This window comes from Carlito syrichta, unplaced genomic scaffold, assembly GCF_000164805.1.
Source record: "Carlito syrichta isolate Samal-C Ts95f unplaced genomic scaffold, Tarsius_syrichta-2.0.1 Scaffold302220, whole genome shotgun sequence".
Lineage (NCBI taxonomy): Eukaryota > Metazoa > Chordata > Mammalia > Primates > Tarsiidae > Carlito > Carlito syrichta.
Genome location: NW_007246316.1, coordinates 18624 through 35527, shown reverse-complemented (window position 1 = coordinate 35527; position 16904 = coordinate 18624). Strand labels below are relative to the sequence as shown.

General features: G+C 40.2%; 1 protein-coding gene across 2 annotated transcripts; it reads right to left on the bottom strand.

The window, feature by feature from the left end:
- Nucleotides 1-1364: 1364 nt before the first annotated feature.
- ZNF12 (zinc finger protein 12) lies at nucleotides 1365-16848 on the bottom strand. 2 transcript variants are annotated; one of them, XM_021711383.1, is made up of 6 exons: nucleotides 16807-16848; nucleotides 15805-15869; nucleotides 8902-9028; nucleotides 8558-8653; nucleotides 3750-3854; nucleotides 1365-3635 (listed from the first exon to the last, which is right to left on the bottom strand). In XM_021711383.1, exons 2-6 carry the CDS (start codon nucleotides 15817-15819, stop codon nucleotides 1996-1998), a joined length of 1983 nt encoding a protein of 660 aa, XP_021567058.1. In that variant the 5' UTR covers nucleotides 15820-15869; nucleotides 16807-16848; the 3' UTR covers nucleotides 1365-1995. The 2 variants fall into 2 exon arrangements, with proteins under 2 accessions (XP_021567058.1, XP_008054303.1); XM_008056112.1 differs by lacking the exons at nucleotides 8558-8653; nucleotides 8902-9028; nucleotides 15805-15869; nucleotides 16807-16848 and adding an exon at nucleotides 6756-6787 and having other exon boundaries at nucleotides 1365-3854.
- Nucleotides 16849-16904: the final 56 nt, after the last annotated feature.

The window sequence follows — 16904 nt, the reverse complement described above, 5'->3', positions numbered from 1 at the left end:
TGTGTTAGTTAGAATGTCACAGTTGTTAGTAACAGAGCATCCTAAATCAACTGACTTAAAAATTAATTTAGTCTCTCACAGAAGAAACAGTCCAGAAGTGGAGTGGCTACAGGCTAGTTGGTTTAGTGGCTCAATTACATCATCCAGGTCCCAGGTTCTTCCGATCTTTCTGCTCGGGCCATCATAAAATACAATCCATTGTTGAAAGATGGTTGCCAGGCACCACATCCAGACAAGGTACAGTGCTCCAAAAGATCTATTTTACCTTGCTTGAATCCTTGAATCTTTGAGAGAACCTTTTCCAGAAACAGCCTGCCAGATATCTCCTTTGTTTATCTGTCTAGAATTGGGTCCTATATGATTAATTTAAACCAACTGCTGGCAGTGAGAAAGGGAATGCCATTGACTGAAACTAATCAGGATTTATATCTCCTTTCCTTTGAGAAGAAAAGAATACCCAAACTGCCAGCAAAGAGTAAGGAGGGAGTGACTAGGAAAGTCACTCAGCAACGTCTGGCACAAATGCTTAATACTGTGATCTTAATTCATTTAGTAATGGGAAGAATCAGAGCATGAGATTTCAAAATACTATTGTATCAAATAAAAATACAGTTAATTCCTATGTTACACAGCATTGTGCTCTGCACACTTAGACTTAAGTAAGCCTATACATAAAAAATAGTAAATGAAAAACAAGAGATAAAAGTGGGAAACTTTTAAGTACATTTTAAAATTGTATAGAGTGCAATGAATGAGTGCTATAGCAGTTTCTCACTCCAGGAGACTTCTGTCATTAACAATTTAAAATTACCTAAGCAAGGTTTTCTATCTATCTTATACATAGATTTCTATCTGTTTTACTGACTTAGATACAGTTGAAGATAATACAAAAATCACTGATTCTTTATGAATGATATAGTTCATTAACAATAACCAAATACATTTATAAATGCCAGGGAAGAATCCAAGAAAAAGTATACTTTATATCTATAAAAAGCATACTTTATATTTATTTCAGTGACAATGTATATTAAGGTATTAACATGGTAGTGCTATTTAGAATGGATAATCTTACCATACATATTACAAATTAATAAGGATACAGCTGGACACAGTGGCTCATGCCTGTAATCCCAGCGCTTTGGGAGGCAGAGGTGAGAGGACTGCCTGAGCCCAGGGGTTCAAGACTAGCCTGGGCAACTTGGCAAGACCCCGTCTCTACAATAAATCAAAAAATTAGCCGGGCATGGTGGTGTATGCCTGTGGTTCCAGCTGCTTAGAAGGCTGAGGTGGAAGGATTGCCTGAGCCCAGCAGGTCGAGGCTGTGGTGGCTGTAAGCATGCCACTGCACTCCAGCCTGAGCGACAGAGTGATACTCCAACTTAAAAACAAAAACAAATTAATAAGGATACAATGCTTTTTCAAACTTAACATACAAATCCTGCAATGTAACACATTAAAAACAAAAAAAATCTCCAAACGTAAGTCCCATATTCTTTGGGAACTAGTTGTATATTAATTTAATGTTATTGATTAGTTAGCCATCCTCATGATTTTACAGTTTCTATTTACACAAGGAGTATGCTTACTCACAGCAGGTATCTCTGGGTTGTTTTTTTTTTAATTAACAAAAAATTTGCTATGGTATCAGAAACATTATCTCTTAGTATTAATAATTTCCAAATGATGTTTTCCACATTTCTTAAATTGATAAAATTCCCGTAAACTATGAATTATCTGTTATGTCAAACAGTTCTAATCCAAGATGAAATATATATACATTCTAAGTATTTATGAATTTTTACTCCTGTATAATATGATATCTAATGACTCATGTGGTCTTGTTGCAATCATGCTTTCTGCTATGAGTTTTCAGATTATGAGTGCTTATCCACACTCACTTGTGTGAGTTCTCTGATGTACATGTCTGACCTCAGGAAGGAGTTACTTCTCCATTACATTGAAAGGGTTCTGTGACATAACTGAGGTCTTACTTCAGAGAAGCCTTCCTACATCTATTATGTTCACATTCCCTCTCCTATGAATTCTCTGATGGCTATTGAATGCTGATTTGTGGTAAAATTTTTTCCCACATTCAGTACATTCATAGGGTTTCTCTCCTGAATGAGTTCTATAGTGTACAGTGAGGTATGACATCCGAGAGAAGGCTTTCCCACATTCGTTACATTCAAAGGGTTTCTCTCCTGAATGAATTCTATGATGTATAGTGAGATATGACATCTGAGAGAAGCATTTTCCACATTCATAACATTCATAGGCCTTCTCTCCTGTGTGTGTTCTCTGATGTCTATTAAGGGCTGAATTCTGGCAGAAGGTTTTCCCACATTCGCTACATTCATAGGGTTTCTCTCCTGAATGAATCCGATGATGTATAGTGAGGTATGACATCTGAGAGAAGAATTTCCCACATATATAACACTCATAGGGTTTCTCTCCTTTGTGTATTCTCCGATGCCTGCAAAGGGCTGAGTTCTGGTAGAAGGTTTTCCCACATTCACTACATTCATAGGGTTTCACTCCTGAATGTGTTCTATGATGTATAGTGAGGTATGACAACTGGGAGAATAATTTTCCACATTCATTACATTCATAAGGTTTCTCTCCTGTGTGTACTCTCTGATGTCTCATGAGGGCTGAATTCAGGTAGAAGGTTTTCCCACATTCATTACATTCATAGGGTTTCTCTCCTGAATGAGTTCTATAATGCACAGTGAGATATGATAACCGAGAGAAGAATTTTCCACATTCATTACATTCATAGGGTTTCTCTCCTGTGTGGGTCCTCAGGTGGGTAGTAAGAGTCGACTTGCGACAGAAGCATTTCCCACATTCACTACACTTATAGAGTTTTATGCCAGTGTGAATTTTCTGATGATCATTAAGTGCAGATTTCTGAGAGAAGGTTTTCCCACAGTCATGGCAAACATAGGGTCTCTCTCCTGAATGTGTTCTCTGATGTTGTGTGAGGTGTGTCTTCTGGCAAAAGGATTTTCCACAATAACTACATTCATAGGGCTTCTCTCCTGAGTGAGTTCTCTGATGTTGAATGAGGTGTAACTTCTGGTAAAAGTTTTTCCCACATTCATTACATTCATAGGGCTTCTCTCCTGTGTGTGTTCTCTGATGTACAGTGAGGGTTCCTTTTTGGCAAAAGGATTTCCCACACTGATTACATGCATAAGGTTTCTCTCCTGTGTGAGTCCTCTGATGTATAATAAATTTTGACTTTTTACAGAAGGATTTTCCACATTCACTGCATTCATAGGGCTTCATTTCCATGTGAGAACTCTGATGTACGCTGAGGTTTGACATTTGGAGAAAGGCTATTTCAGATTCATTCCACTTATAGGGCTTCTCTTCCATGTGATTAACAAAAACTGCATCCTTTTGGAAGGCTTTCTGGCATTCAATATACTCAAAAGGTTTCTCCAACATATGAATTTTCTGATAAATATTTTCTTCATTTAGTGTATAAGGTGCCCCATTTTGATTAAATTCATAAGTTTTATCTTCTGGATGAGTTTTCTCAAGCTTAATATGGAGAAGTGATTTCCCACATCCACTACATACATCAGGTTTCATTCTTGCATAGCTTCCATCACTACTAATATATTCTGAAACAGATGTTAAACTCTTTTCACATGAGTCACACAGGCTGTTTTTATGGGCTATTTTTCTTGAAGGATCAAGGTTTGTTTCTACAGTAAAAGGTTTACCAGGAACATTACCTTTCTCTTCAATATGAGTTTTGTTGATGAACACAGTTTGCCTTAAATGTTTATCTTCATCTTCTTGGACACTCTCCATTAAGTCATCAGTTCTCCAGACTTCACCTAAAGAGAGACAAAATTAACCAACTTTTGTACATCTTCCTATATGAAATAAGGAATGAGACTTAGAAGACTTGTTTACAAACATCTCATTGTGGTTAGATGCTAGTTTCATGGACAGATGAAAATAATTCCAAGCGTACCTCCCCCCTTGTTCTTTTGGTTTAGAATAAAACATACATACACACACATACCGCCAGGGGTGGGAAAAGAAGGAAGTAAGCTGACGCAAACAGTTTGTAGGAGTGTAATAAGCACCTGAGAAATTACAGGAGTTAATAAGCACCTTTGATTTATACTACCTTATGTTTTGCTCAAAACTCGATATGGAAGGTAAAATGTAACACAGAACAATGATGCGTAGACAAAAGATAGAATATCTACAAAAGATGAGTAGCTGACAAGGTAGATACCAACAGCATGATGAGAAATGCTGCTGAACATGGAGAGTCATAAGGTTTATCCAAATAGTGATCTGTTTTGGAGGAGGTGGATCAGCACTTTATACCGTATCATTTCATATCAAGTTGGAAAAGACAGATTATACTCTAAGGCATTACCACTTTATACTAAGATTTTTGTGGTCATGCTTTAACTAGTCTACAACCTTCCAAACTATTTTGCTTTTCCTCCCATTCCACACAATAAATAAACTTATATCTACATGTTCTCATGTTTATTGGAAGACCCTATTAACTAGTGCTTTAATTCTAATTCTGTTTCACTTGAAAGAAAAATCCCAAGAATACATATATGCCCAAAAGAAAATGTAAAATAGTCCACAGAGCATGTAATCCTTTCAAAAGTTTTAGATTTTGTAAATATTAATTATAGATTCTAAATATTCCTTAAATATCATGTCATTTCATGCTAAACCCATTCTGACCGTGGTATTCTGTATATTCCTCTCTGGACAATATAGCATTAACTCTGGTAGGGTGATCTTGGGCAAGTTACATAACAGTTCTCTGTAGTTGGCATACTCCACCTATCAAGTAGAGATGAAATAAAGTGCTCAAAACAGCATCTGACACAAAACACGTGCTTCATAAACCCATCAACTATTTTCCCCATTTTTCACTCTCCTGACAATTTCCTTACACCAGTCCTGTCCCTGACATACTGATTATGGGAGTGTTTCCCCCACTCATGAGTGGCATTTAGTGTCTAAACCTTTAGAATCAGATCCCTCACCCTGCTCTTAAAATACTTTTATTTTTACTTATCTTAGAACTTTCTGGAGGAACCTACTATACTTGCTGTCATTCACATTAAGTTAAACCGTATCAACCTTATCCTCCAAAACCTACAGCTTCCCTGAATCCACTGCCAAAACATCAACAGATAAAATGGAAAAAAGGCTGGGCATGGTGTCTCACACCTGTAATCCCAGCACTCTGGGAAGTTGAGATGGGAAAACTGCTTGCACCCAGGAGTTCAAGACCAGTTTAGGCAACACAGCAAGACCTCATCGCTACAAAAAATATACATTGGGCATGGTGGTGTTAGCCTGTAGGAGGCTTTGGCAGATGAATTGCCTAAGCCTAAGTGTTGGAGGATGTGGTAAGCCGTGCATGATCATGCCATTGTATTCTAGCCTGAACAACAGAGTGAGATGTTGACTCAAAAAAAAAAGATAAAAGATAAAAATTCCTATAATCCCAGCACTTTGGGAAGCTGAAGCAAGTGGACTGCCTGAGTCCGTGGGCTCAAGACCAGCCCAGGCAACTTGGTGAGACCTCATCTCTACAATAAATCAAAAATTAGCCTGGTGAGGTAGCACATGCCTGTAGTTCTGGCTACTTGGAAGGCTGAAGTGGAATGACTGCTGGAGCCCAGCAGTTTGACACAGGGGTGGCTGTGAGTGTGCCACTGCATTCCAGCCTGGGCAACAGAGTGAGATTACAACTCAAAAAAAAAGAAAAAAAAAAAGATAAAAATTCCTGATAAACAATACTTTTCACCACCAGCATTCACAATATGATTCCAAATTAGGATGGCAGTTATTAACAATATTCTGTTCCAGGAAAACCAAGCTATTTATTGGACAAGGAGGGTCATAAGATATTTCCAAGTTGGGATTTGTTTTGAAGGAAGCAGGCCCACACTTCACACTTTACCATGTCATATCAAGTTGGAAGAAACAGGTCATGATCTAAGGCGTCACTGCCTTATGTTAAGGTTGCTGTGGTGTCCAATCAATGCCCAGCGCATTTTACCCAGTCTCTGCTCCTATTTTACTCAGTTTGCTGGACTGCTTGTCTTCATCTAAACCTGTACTTAAATGGGGTTTCCATGCCTTAAAAAATACTTCTCAAATCTTTTCTCACCTCAATTAATTCTATTTTCCCTTGAAGCTGAAAGTAATTACTGCCCATACTATCATTTTAGCATGAAGTGATCCAGCCATGCATTGGAACATCAGCATTCCATGTAAAACACTGAGTTTTAAATTACTTTAAATAGCTCTGTTCTCTTTTCTAGGCCAAAACATATCTCCTAGGAAGTATGACACTATTTCCTATGAACCTCTAAATAGAAATCAGAGAGGCTGTTTTTAAACTGAATCACTATTTTTCTACTACTTGCAAAATATATGGGGATGTGCCCAGGCATACATACTTAGAAATAATTGCTTATAAGTTATTTCTTTTCTTATTTTTCTTTTTTTTTTGAGTTGGAGTCTCACTCTGTCACCCAGACTGGAGTGCCATGGTCGCTCCCGGCCACCGCAGCCTCGACATGCTGGGCTCTGGCAATCCTTCCGCCTCAGCCTTCCAAGTAGCTGGAACTATAGGCGCGCGCTACCACGCCCAGCTAATTTTTTTTTTTTTAATTTATTGTAGAGATGAGGTCTCATCAAGTTGCCCAGGCTGAACCCGCAGGCTCAGGCAATCCACTCACCTCGGCCTCCCAAAGCGCGGGATTACAGGCTGAGCCACCGAACCCGGCTTATAAGCTATTTCTAAATGAAAGGACATAAAAGTTATTTCACCTACCTGACACCTCAGAGAATCAAAGAAATAAATGTCTATTCTATGTTACATACTACATCAAGGGAGGAAAACATGCCCTTTTCTTTATAAGGTTATAATCCAAAAGTGCAAAGAAACTCAAGCAAAATATTTACACCACCGAATAAAAATTACTTGATCAGACTAATGTCTTTATGGGATCACTAAGAGAAGGAAGGTATCAGAGCAATAAGAATCAGGAAGGAAAAACTTCAGAAATGGTTGAAAATTTGAGTTCAGACACAAAGAATGTCTTACGTGGAGAAGGAAAGCATACCCTAATGAAATGTAAAGCTGTAGGAACAATAATCTCATAAGGAGTTGACATTAGGAGTGTGGCTCAAATGGAGGGAAACAAAAAGAAATTTACTTTTTCCAGGCAATACAGAGCTAATATTGTGATGATCCTCAAAGGAAAATAAATTGAAATTCCCTTTAAGAAGTTATAGTATGTAGGTATTAGGCTTATCTTGTGAGGCTAGTGATAAGACCAACTAGAAACTTTAGATGGGGACATACCACAAATCCATTTAGATTTCAGAGCAATCCAGGCATGACAGAGTACAGTTCTTGTTTATATCAAGTTAAAAAAAAGAACGGAGGATACAGAAGATAAATTAAGAGATTTCACACTGAATGAAACCCAGTAATACTGGAGAGGTCAGTAATACCTGATGAGAAGAGGATAATTTTAGTGATTTCATAGGGGCCACTATAGAAAAAGAAGAGGATGGCATAATTTAATAAATAAAGGGAGGTAGAAAAGGTGATTAATAATTACAATTTGGAAGACTTCATTATCAAGTTCCAGACTGATGACAATGAGAGCAGCACTGCACTCCTATAAAAAAGCTAGAGCCCAAGCGGGTAGAGCCATCAACCCAGGTGTGAACAGCATAAAAACAAACAAAAGCCCTGCAGACTTGACATTGGAGGACCTTTGGGAATCTCATAAACAAGGAAATCACAGCAGGTAGACACAGATCCTTTGGAGACATTTCTGGAAGTGGTGGAAGGAAAAACTAGACTTTCATTTATTTATACAATGACAGGACATCATTCAAGGCATTAGGAAAGAGCAGTAAGTAAGGGACAAGATGAAAATGAGCACTTGGTAAGAAAGGGAGACCCAATTACTGCAGTCATCAGACTTTAGGAGGGCTGGGTCTCAGGAACCATCAGCACTGCCAAATGAAGCACAAGTGAACAAAATCTATTGGCTTAAGCACAGCATGGGGATTTTGGAATCTGACCTCACAGAAAGAGAAGAAAAATGCAGAAATGGGGATAGAAAGAAGTCTGGCATTTCACATTAAAGACAAAAAAAAAAACCTGGAGGGTAATAACATAAGAATCATGTAAGTTATTTTTTAATGACAGATTAATAAATGTCTAAAAACAAAAGAAATCTATGATAGTAATTACTGAGAATGCTAGGAGAGCAAGCAAAGACCCAAAGTTTATGAGGAAAAAGGAAGTGACTGGATTCTGATTCTGTGTAGTGGTAAGCACAGCAAAGCTCTGTAGATGTATTTCTATGGGGAAGGAAGAAGTCTCTGGGCACTGAATTCAGGTACCTAAAGCATAGAAATAACTATCTTTAGTCATTTCTAAAGGTTTGGGATCATTTAAAAAATTTCTGGGAAAAACACTCCCAAGTTACCAATCTCCTCACTGCCTCCACTAACACACCTGGATAGCTCTGAAGTAGGAATTCTCCTTCTACTATCCATGGTTCTTCTCCTTGCTCCAACTTGATGATAACATCCGGTTTGATAATGTGATACCCTGTTAATGAGAAATGAAAGAGAACTTGAGCCCAGCTGCTTGGCTTCAGGGTCTCTGTCATACAGGGAAAGTGCTACTTGTGCTTTATAAAAATCAGAACTTTTCACTGGGGTAGGTCAAGAACAAAATGCCTGCCTGGTGCCCAAAACAGATTACTCACATTTGTCCCATCAAATCTGAAGTTAAGGTCATTAAATTGGAGAGAAACCCCATATATTTTAGCAACTGAGAAAGCACGCTCTCCTCACCCACAGAGACTAGATTGCTGTAGTTCTCCAGCATCACATCCCTGTATGTTATCTTCTGCTCAGGGTCCAGCTGCTGCCATTCCTCCTGGGTGAAGTCCACAGCCACATCCTTGAATGACACTGGCCCCTGTAATGGCACCGTGATTGGAATTGGGTGATGTGGAAAAGGCAGATGGGGACAAGATCTTACCAAGCTCACTGATAAAGTTAACCACGAATATTGTATACCCTATTCTATGCTATAGGTTGTGAAAGGAAAACAAACATATCAGAAATACACTGTCATGAGGTTCATTCTGTATACGGTAAAGAAAAAATACTGGGCTCACATTGTGAGTGAGGAACAATTCTGGCTGTTAGAGACACTAAGACCAGCAGGCATAGCTCCTGCCCCCCAAGGCATACAGGGGGGGCGCTCATGGAACAATAGGATGCACTTTGCTCCTTTGAACACTCTTCATTTTGTTTCTAGAACATTAATAATGCTGGTTCTCTTCATACCTTCCTGACTACTCCTTTGCTGGCTCCTCCTCTCCTCCAAGTCATCCTGAATTTGGAGGGGCCTATGGCTTAATCTTTGGTCTTTTTCTATTTGGTATCTGTACTTGATGCTTTGATGATAAGCTCACCTGGCTTCCCAGCTAATTTAATTACCATCCATACACCAACATTTTCCAACTTTGTATCACCAGCCCAAATCTCTCTCCTAAACTCCAGATATGTATGTCCCAGATCTCAAATTCAACATGACTGAAATTCAGTTGCTGTACCTGTCCAAACCTCCTCCTCCTATAGCTACTACTGGATCCAATCTGCAATATTTGCCATAACTACCAAAACAACAAGCAAGATACATTCTAGTTTTGTATTTTATGTCAAGGGTAAGCAGGTCCAACAATGAATGGCTGTTATCGGTAATAGCTTGGCTTGAGTGTCCCTAATTCCCAGCTGGGAACCCTAAATTCCCTTTCTTCTCATTTTACATATTCCAGGAAAGGAGACACACATTCCGGAGGAGGGATAGACAGCTTACCTGTAAACTGTCAAAACTATATCTTTAAATGTGTGTCTTTTGACTAAACCAATCTATTCACAAGTACTCAAGTACTCACACCAGCCATCATAATTACTTCATTTAGTATCATCACCTCTAAAATAAAGAATGGTATTAAATGGATTAATCTGTGGAAAAAAACTTAACAGTGCTTAAAAAATATATATATATATATTTATATATATATATGTACCAATGATATCTACGGTTATTACTATCTACTATGTGTCTTATCACCTTCCCAATTAAGACAAAAAATTAACCACAAAATATAGAAGTTAGGTTTAAGCAACTAAAGGTAATGTGGCTGAGGGTGACTGGCATGGAGAGTGTCCAGTTGCTGACAGGACACACAGTGGTGGAAGAAGTGGTTCCCACCCCAGCCAGATGAATCCATGTGCAGAATGACCCCAGCAGGCGATGAGGCCATCTCAGAGAGCAACAGCCAGGCTTCCAGAAGCTCTGCCCACACTTCATTCAGACATCACTAGGTATGACTGTGGCTGCCCATGAAAATAGGGGGAGTCCAGAAGTTCACACATCACATCACTCTGCCTTGGTGAGCAGAAACAACTTGTTTACTTCTTAGTAAAGTGAGACTGGTTTCATTTATTCAAGTGATGTGTCCCTGTTTAGTCTGTCCCTCAATATCTGTCAGTACAGTCATTGGGCAATGGGTGAAAACAAGCAAAAGACTTTCAAATCACCCAAAAGAAAAGGGGAAATGTAGAGAAGAAAGCTATTCATTTAGGAAAATTCACAAAAGGAAAGCAAACAAATAATAAAAATGTATTATAAATAAAAACACAGTAACATAAAAGTAGTAAGACCATATATCTGTGATTCCAGTAAGTGTGAAGTGATCAAATCTCTATTTTAAACCAGAATCTCTCTTGCATTAAAAATATTGCAGGGACATGACCTTTATCAAACACATGCTTAGAACTAAACATACCATTTCATTCACATTTGTTTTCTATAGATCTTATATAATTTATTGGTTTTTGAGTCTTTCCATTAAGGGATTCTGAGTCATCTTCCTGAAAAGGAATATTTCTTTAAAAAAGTAGGTACGCATGCTGGGCTCGGTGGCTCAGCCTGTCCTACGCCTTTGGGAGGCTGAGGTGAGTGGATTGCCTGAGCCCGCGGGTTTGAGACCCACCTGGGCAGCGAGACCTCATCTCTACAATAAATCAAAAAATCAGCCAGGTGTGGTAGCGCTTGCCTGTAATTCCGGCTACTGGGAAGGCTGATGTGGAAGGATCGCCGGAGCCCAGCAGGTCGAGGCTGCGGTGGCCAGGAGCAGATACTGCACTCCAGTCTGGGTAACAAAGTGAGACTCCAACTCAAAAAAAAAAAAAAGAAAAGTACGTACTCTCCCAGAGGTAGGAGAGTGTTCATATTTGTGGATAAATAAATGAATGATTACTTAATAAAGAATGCCAGCTGAAGGAAAAGAAGATATTTGGGGATCAAAAAAGTCAAATAAGTCAATCACATAAGTTCTTTATTAAAGGTCATTACCAAATGCAACAAAAAGAGGGGGCACAGAAGAACATTTCTAATTTTAATGCATACATAGACTAATATGTACCTTATGCTAACTTTGTAGTTTTGCATTTGTAATTCCAAAAAATGTGCAATTTGTGGAAACAACAGTACAATAGAAAAAAATTAGTTTTAATTTGGAATGCAAATAAAATGCATGCACTGTGAGTGCTTGAAAACAGCATTCACATGAATGTTCGAGGCAATTCACTCACCTCGGCCTCCCAAAGCACGGGATTACAGGCTGAGCCACCAAGCCCGGCCGACTTGTAAGTACTTTTAAATAATTATGCTTTTTTCCAGTTTGGTTCATGTTAATAAACATTTTCTCCCAAGTTGATTTGTCTTTTACTTTATTTTCCAGTATTACCATATACTTCTTCAATATTTTCATTTTGAGGAATGAAGTATTTTATAGTTTTAAAATTTCTTCCCTTTATGCATAAAAGTGACCTTGGGAAAGCTATTTAAACCCATCACCAAATAACCCATCGCCAGGAGCGGCCACTGCACTCCAGTCAGGGCTACAGAGTGAGACTCCAACTCAGAAAAAAAAAAAAAAAAAAAAAAGTACTTACAAGTCAACAAGAAAAAACAAAAGCCAAAAAATCATGATAAAAAGGTTGATAGTGGACATGAACAGACACTTCATGCAAACAGAAATGGGTCAGTCTAAAAAGGCTACAAATGAAATGGTTCCAACTAACATGACATTCTGGAAAAGGCAAAAATATAGAGACAGCAAAAAGATCAGTGGTTGCCAGGAGCTGAAGGTAAGAGGAAGGAAGGAAGGGATAAATACATGGAACACAGAGGACTTTTAGTGCAGTGAAACTATTCTACACGATACTGTAATGGTGAATCCATGTCATTATACATTTGTCAATCCTTGAACTGTAAAACACAAAGAGTAAACCCTACTGCAAACTATGGATTTAAGGTAATAATAATGTACCAATATTGGTTCATGAAGTATAACAAATATACCACAGTGATACAATATGCTAATAATAGGGGAAATGGAGAGGGGAGAGTGTATGGAAATGCTCTGTGCCTTCTGCTCAATTTTTCTGTCAAACTAAAACTGCACTAAAAATTCGTCTATTAATTTAAAAGAAGAAATTTCTCCTAAGTACGTGAAAATATATTTAAACCTCAACCTCAGTCATGATTAAGAAAAAATCCAAGCCTACTGACATGCAGCAGGGCTGGGATCAGCCAGAACACCCTACATCCTATTCCTCTCCTGCCTGAATCCTCCCCAGAACTCCAACTCCACTTCATGTTTTCACAGTGTCAGTCTCTACTTGTTACTACATCTTTTTATCAGATGACTCGCTTTTCCAGTTTTACATTCTCTGCAGGACAAAACCAAAACTCAGGTGGCAGTGGTGGCTCCTGAGTCAGTGTTAACATTTGTCCCTGAGAAGGAAGCCCAAATCTGAAAGAAGGAAAAATTCTCCTCAGCCCTCCAGGTACCTTACTCGGGCTCCTCGTGCTGTTCTCATGAGAGCCTTTACAACTGCCACTAACCTAAACTATCCCGGGGCTGGTGACCCCTACCCATATGACTTATACCTTTCCCTTCACTGAATGTTGTGCCTGAGTCACAACACTTTGACAACAACTTTCAAATCGGACTTCAACGTTCTTCACTTATTGATTAGAAGGATTCCCATTATTCTATAATTGCTTCTATGAATTATCCCTTCCAAGGCGAATATAAACTCCTTGAGAAAGAAGTACGTCTTAAAATCACATCCCAGACCTGAAAACATATGCTGTAAATGTCTCAGAAAAAAGACAAAATACTAGATGAAGAAAAGGTTCACAAAAGCAAAGAACCAAGCAAGCAGGATGCTTCCTCAGAGAATCCTGAGGAACAGAACAGAAACCATCTGCATGGACAGAAGTGGTGTTCCAATTGCTTTCAGCTGAGAAGCCCCACAGTACTTACATAAGCTCCCCAAAGAGTAGCAAATTACGTTCATACTGAAGAAATGAGATGGAATTTCAGACAAGAGAAGGAAAGTAAGCTCTCCCAGGTCTCTGCGCTGTGCGTGCTGATGGTCAGGATGGAGCTGTTCTCTCCCTAAACCTGCAACCTCACACTCACTCTCAGCTAATCAGCTAGCTCCCTGAGAAGATGGAAGCAAGCATAAGGAATGGCTCATCTAACCCAGCTCTAACCACCTGCTGGGACACCTCCAACCCTTCCACATCACATCTGTCCCGTCTCACAGACTCAAATAATCTCCGACTGCTTTCCCCTCCCAGCATTCACCAAGTATTCATTCTTGATTAGATCAACCTCATTGTTATTTCTCCCATTAAAACCAAACTAAAAATCCTTTCTTCACCGCCACTCCTACTAGAGCTTTTCTCCAATTTCTCTTTTCCCTTTAAGGCACAATTTTGCAAAAAAGTTAGGAATCGACCAAATCCGAGTCTTCTACCACTCTCCTAAACCTCTCCAGTCAGAATAGACCCCCTACAGATCCAGCTACAAATCCTCAGGGAGTCACATGACCTCTCCAGGACTAAACCCAACAGCTATTTCTCAATCCTCATTTGGCTGGGCCATTAAGAGTATTTGACACAATTGACCATGGCCTCCCTGAAGTTTCCATTCTCTTGGCTTTAAAAACTGCACACTCCTAGCTTTCGCCTTGGTTTTCACTCAGCGCCTTCCCAGCTCCGCCTCCTCTACCATTCTCTGCACGTGGAAGGGCCCAAGACGCCCTGGGCTGCCTCTGATGCCGACTCCCAGTCCAGACTCACCTCCTGAACACTCCACTCCCCCTGCGTATCGGCCTTCCTGAAGTTGCCACTTCACCTCCTACTAACAGCCCAAATTCAAAACGTCAAACCCTAATTCTGGCCTTTTCTCAAACCTGTTTATTCCACAACCATCCCCATGCCAGTTTAAGGCAACCTTTTTTTCTTAGTTATTCCGGGAGCCTCTCAAGTGCTGTCCACGTGGAGGCAGCACAACATGATTAACGCTTTAGAGAAAGACACTTTAGGGAAAAACACCTGAACTAGTGTTGGAACGAAGGAGCAGTATAGAAAGGAAATTTCTGCAATAGTCCAGAATAAAATAAGCTATTTTAATGATAGCAGGGATGGAATAAAGGAAAAGGATAAAAACCTTGACATTAGCAAACTTGAACAACAGCATGTGGTAAGAGAACAGACAAGGAGTTTAGAAAGAATCTCAATTTTCTGGATAGGGTTACAGGCTAGCACGATGGGTCAATGAACTGACAGGAAGAGTGGAAGGCATAGGTGGGAGGTTGCAAATAATTATTTTTGGATTTACTGCATCTGTGAACTTGAGGTGTCCTTTGGACACATTCCACGAAAATGCTGAGTAGGTGACTGGACAGAGGCATCTGATCCACATGGGAAAACCAACACAGAGCTGGTGGTCAGAAGCACAGAAGGGTGAGATCAGATGGGCAGAAGAAGAATTGTGAGTGGAAAAAACACAGGGAGAAGGCAAAAGAAATAATGAAAATCAGGAAGAAGGCAAGGAGAAAGATGGCAAAGAACTGGACAGAAGAGACTCTGCAGAGTGGTCTAAGGCTAGGACAGACTATGTCCACTGGGAGTGTATGCTAGATTACTGGCAACCTTTACCAGAACAGGGCCAGGGGAATGGTGGGGATAGAACCAAGACCATAGTTGACAGGATAAAATGAGATGAGCTGCTTTGCCAGAGATTTATCACTATCCTGTATGCTGTGCAACCCAGGTAGACTGGCAGACAGAAATATTTACAGAGACTAATTTAAGGGTAAGAAGGCCATTTCTGCAGAAGATCCACATTGTATACCTGGATAGAGCATTAAAAAAAATACATCTTTATAATACAACTAATGTTTTAGCCACAAGAAATATCCTATTTTCTGAGTCCTCCTTAGGCAGTATGTACTCTGCTGACATAAGGAACGAGTAAGGCATGGATGACATTGTTAATTTAGGAAACCTATTCACAATTATACCAAAGAAATATAATCCACAAGAAAACAAAAATGGTCCTGCTTGTGGTCAATGCAAGTCAAGTAACAGATGGTATATATCATCTTTTGTGATGAATGCCAAAGACACGAGACACACCTGCACTCTGGCTCCAAGAACCCTTTAAGGATCATGCTATCATCACATACAAACATGACAAAAATGCTTGGTACTGGTCAATACTCTGTTTTGTCTGACCACATCATTTATCTATTTCTACTTTCCCATTTTAAAATGTCGACCCTTATTTGCCTCCCAAAGTATACAGTAAAACTCACCAAGGATTTATTCATTTTCTGCTTCTCCTGGAAAAATTTGGAGAACTGTGAAAGCAGAGGCAGGTCTGGGGAAGGAAAAGGCAAGCAAAAAAGTTATGATCAATCTGGTCTGCGAAGGTAAGAGTCTCCCACGTAGAAACCTACAGCCATGAAGTACACCCTATATGGGAGACTGTCTCTTTAAGCCCTCAGAAGGGCTAGAAAAACAATGAGGAGGGACGCACACCTGCAGATTTGTAACTCATGCATGGTAAATTTGGTGACTGAGAGGGTGTGATTCTCAGTAGGAATGAACACCAAAGTCTATTAAAATAATCTGCCATCGTTAAAGGTAAGATTTTAAAAAGGAATTCTCATCTACTTTCTGACTCATTTAACTACTTAAGATCAGAACACCCACAGGATGTTCTGTAGAAAGGGATACAGGAGGCATAGCTGAATCTTTGTCGCTGCTCAAAGGGATCTTTTATTAAAGACATACTCTGACTTAACTAAGATAAGAGGCAACAGAACACTGACCTAGTGCAAAAAAGTTCTGAGTTCTACTATAAGCAAGCCTACCCACAAACCTGGTGACCTTGGACAAATCACCCAACTGCTAAGGCCCAATCTCTTCCTCTAGCAACTGAGGCAGCGAGAGATACTCCTTGCAGGCTGCTGCGCTATTGTGCCATTCCACAATGGCAGACCTGAAGGGGAATCAGCGGACACTTGGATGAGAAAACAGAGATGCTGACGAAGGCTGAGACGTTCGCAATCTTGAGCGATGACAGCAGGAAGGCGTGGGGACCGAACGTCCGCAGCTGAGCCTGGTGAGACCCCCACCCCATCAGTCTTGTCCTCGCGGATCTTCCCACGGAGCGCCTGCTCCGGGGCGGTCCGTCCTTGTCCTCACACCCAGCCACACGATCAGAACTCTCCCCTGCCCACACCCCAAGGCCCCCGGCACGCGGTGACTTCACCCCAGCCTGCTCGCCCCGGGCCCGAAAACCCACCGCTTACCCCTCCCGGACTCCGCGGCCTCTGCCCCACGGCTCCCTGGAGCTCGGGCGGGGGCGCTTCTCGCTTCTGCTCCCGAGGGGCCGCCCTCCCGACGCCGA

What these genes read in the sequence shown, in the direction of transcription:
- ZNF12 (XM_021711383.1), bottom strand. An exon ending in CCTACTTCAGAGCTATCCAG is followed by an intron (nt 3,855 to 8,557) that starts GTGTGTTAGTGG and finishes GTCTCTCTTTAG; the next exon opens with GTGAAGTCTGGAGAACTGAT. An exon ending in AACTCATATTGAAGAGAAAG is followed by an intron (nt 3,636 to 3,749) that starts GTAATGTTCCTG and finishes CATCTGTTTCAG; the next exon opens with AATATATTAGTAGTGATGGA.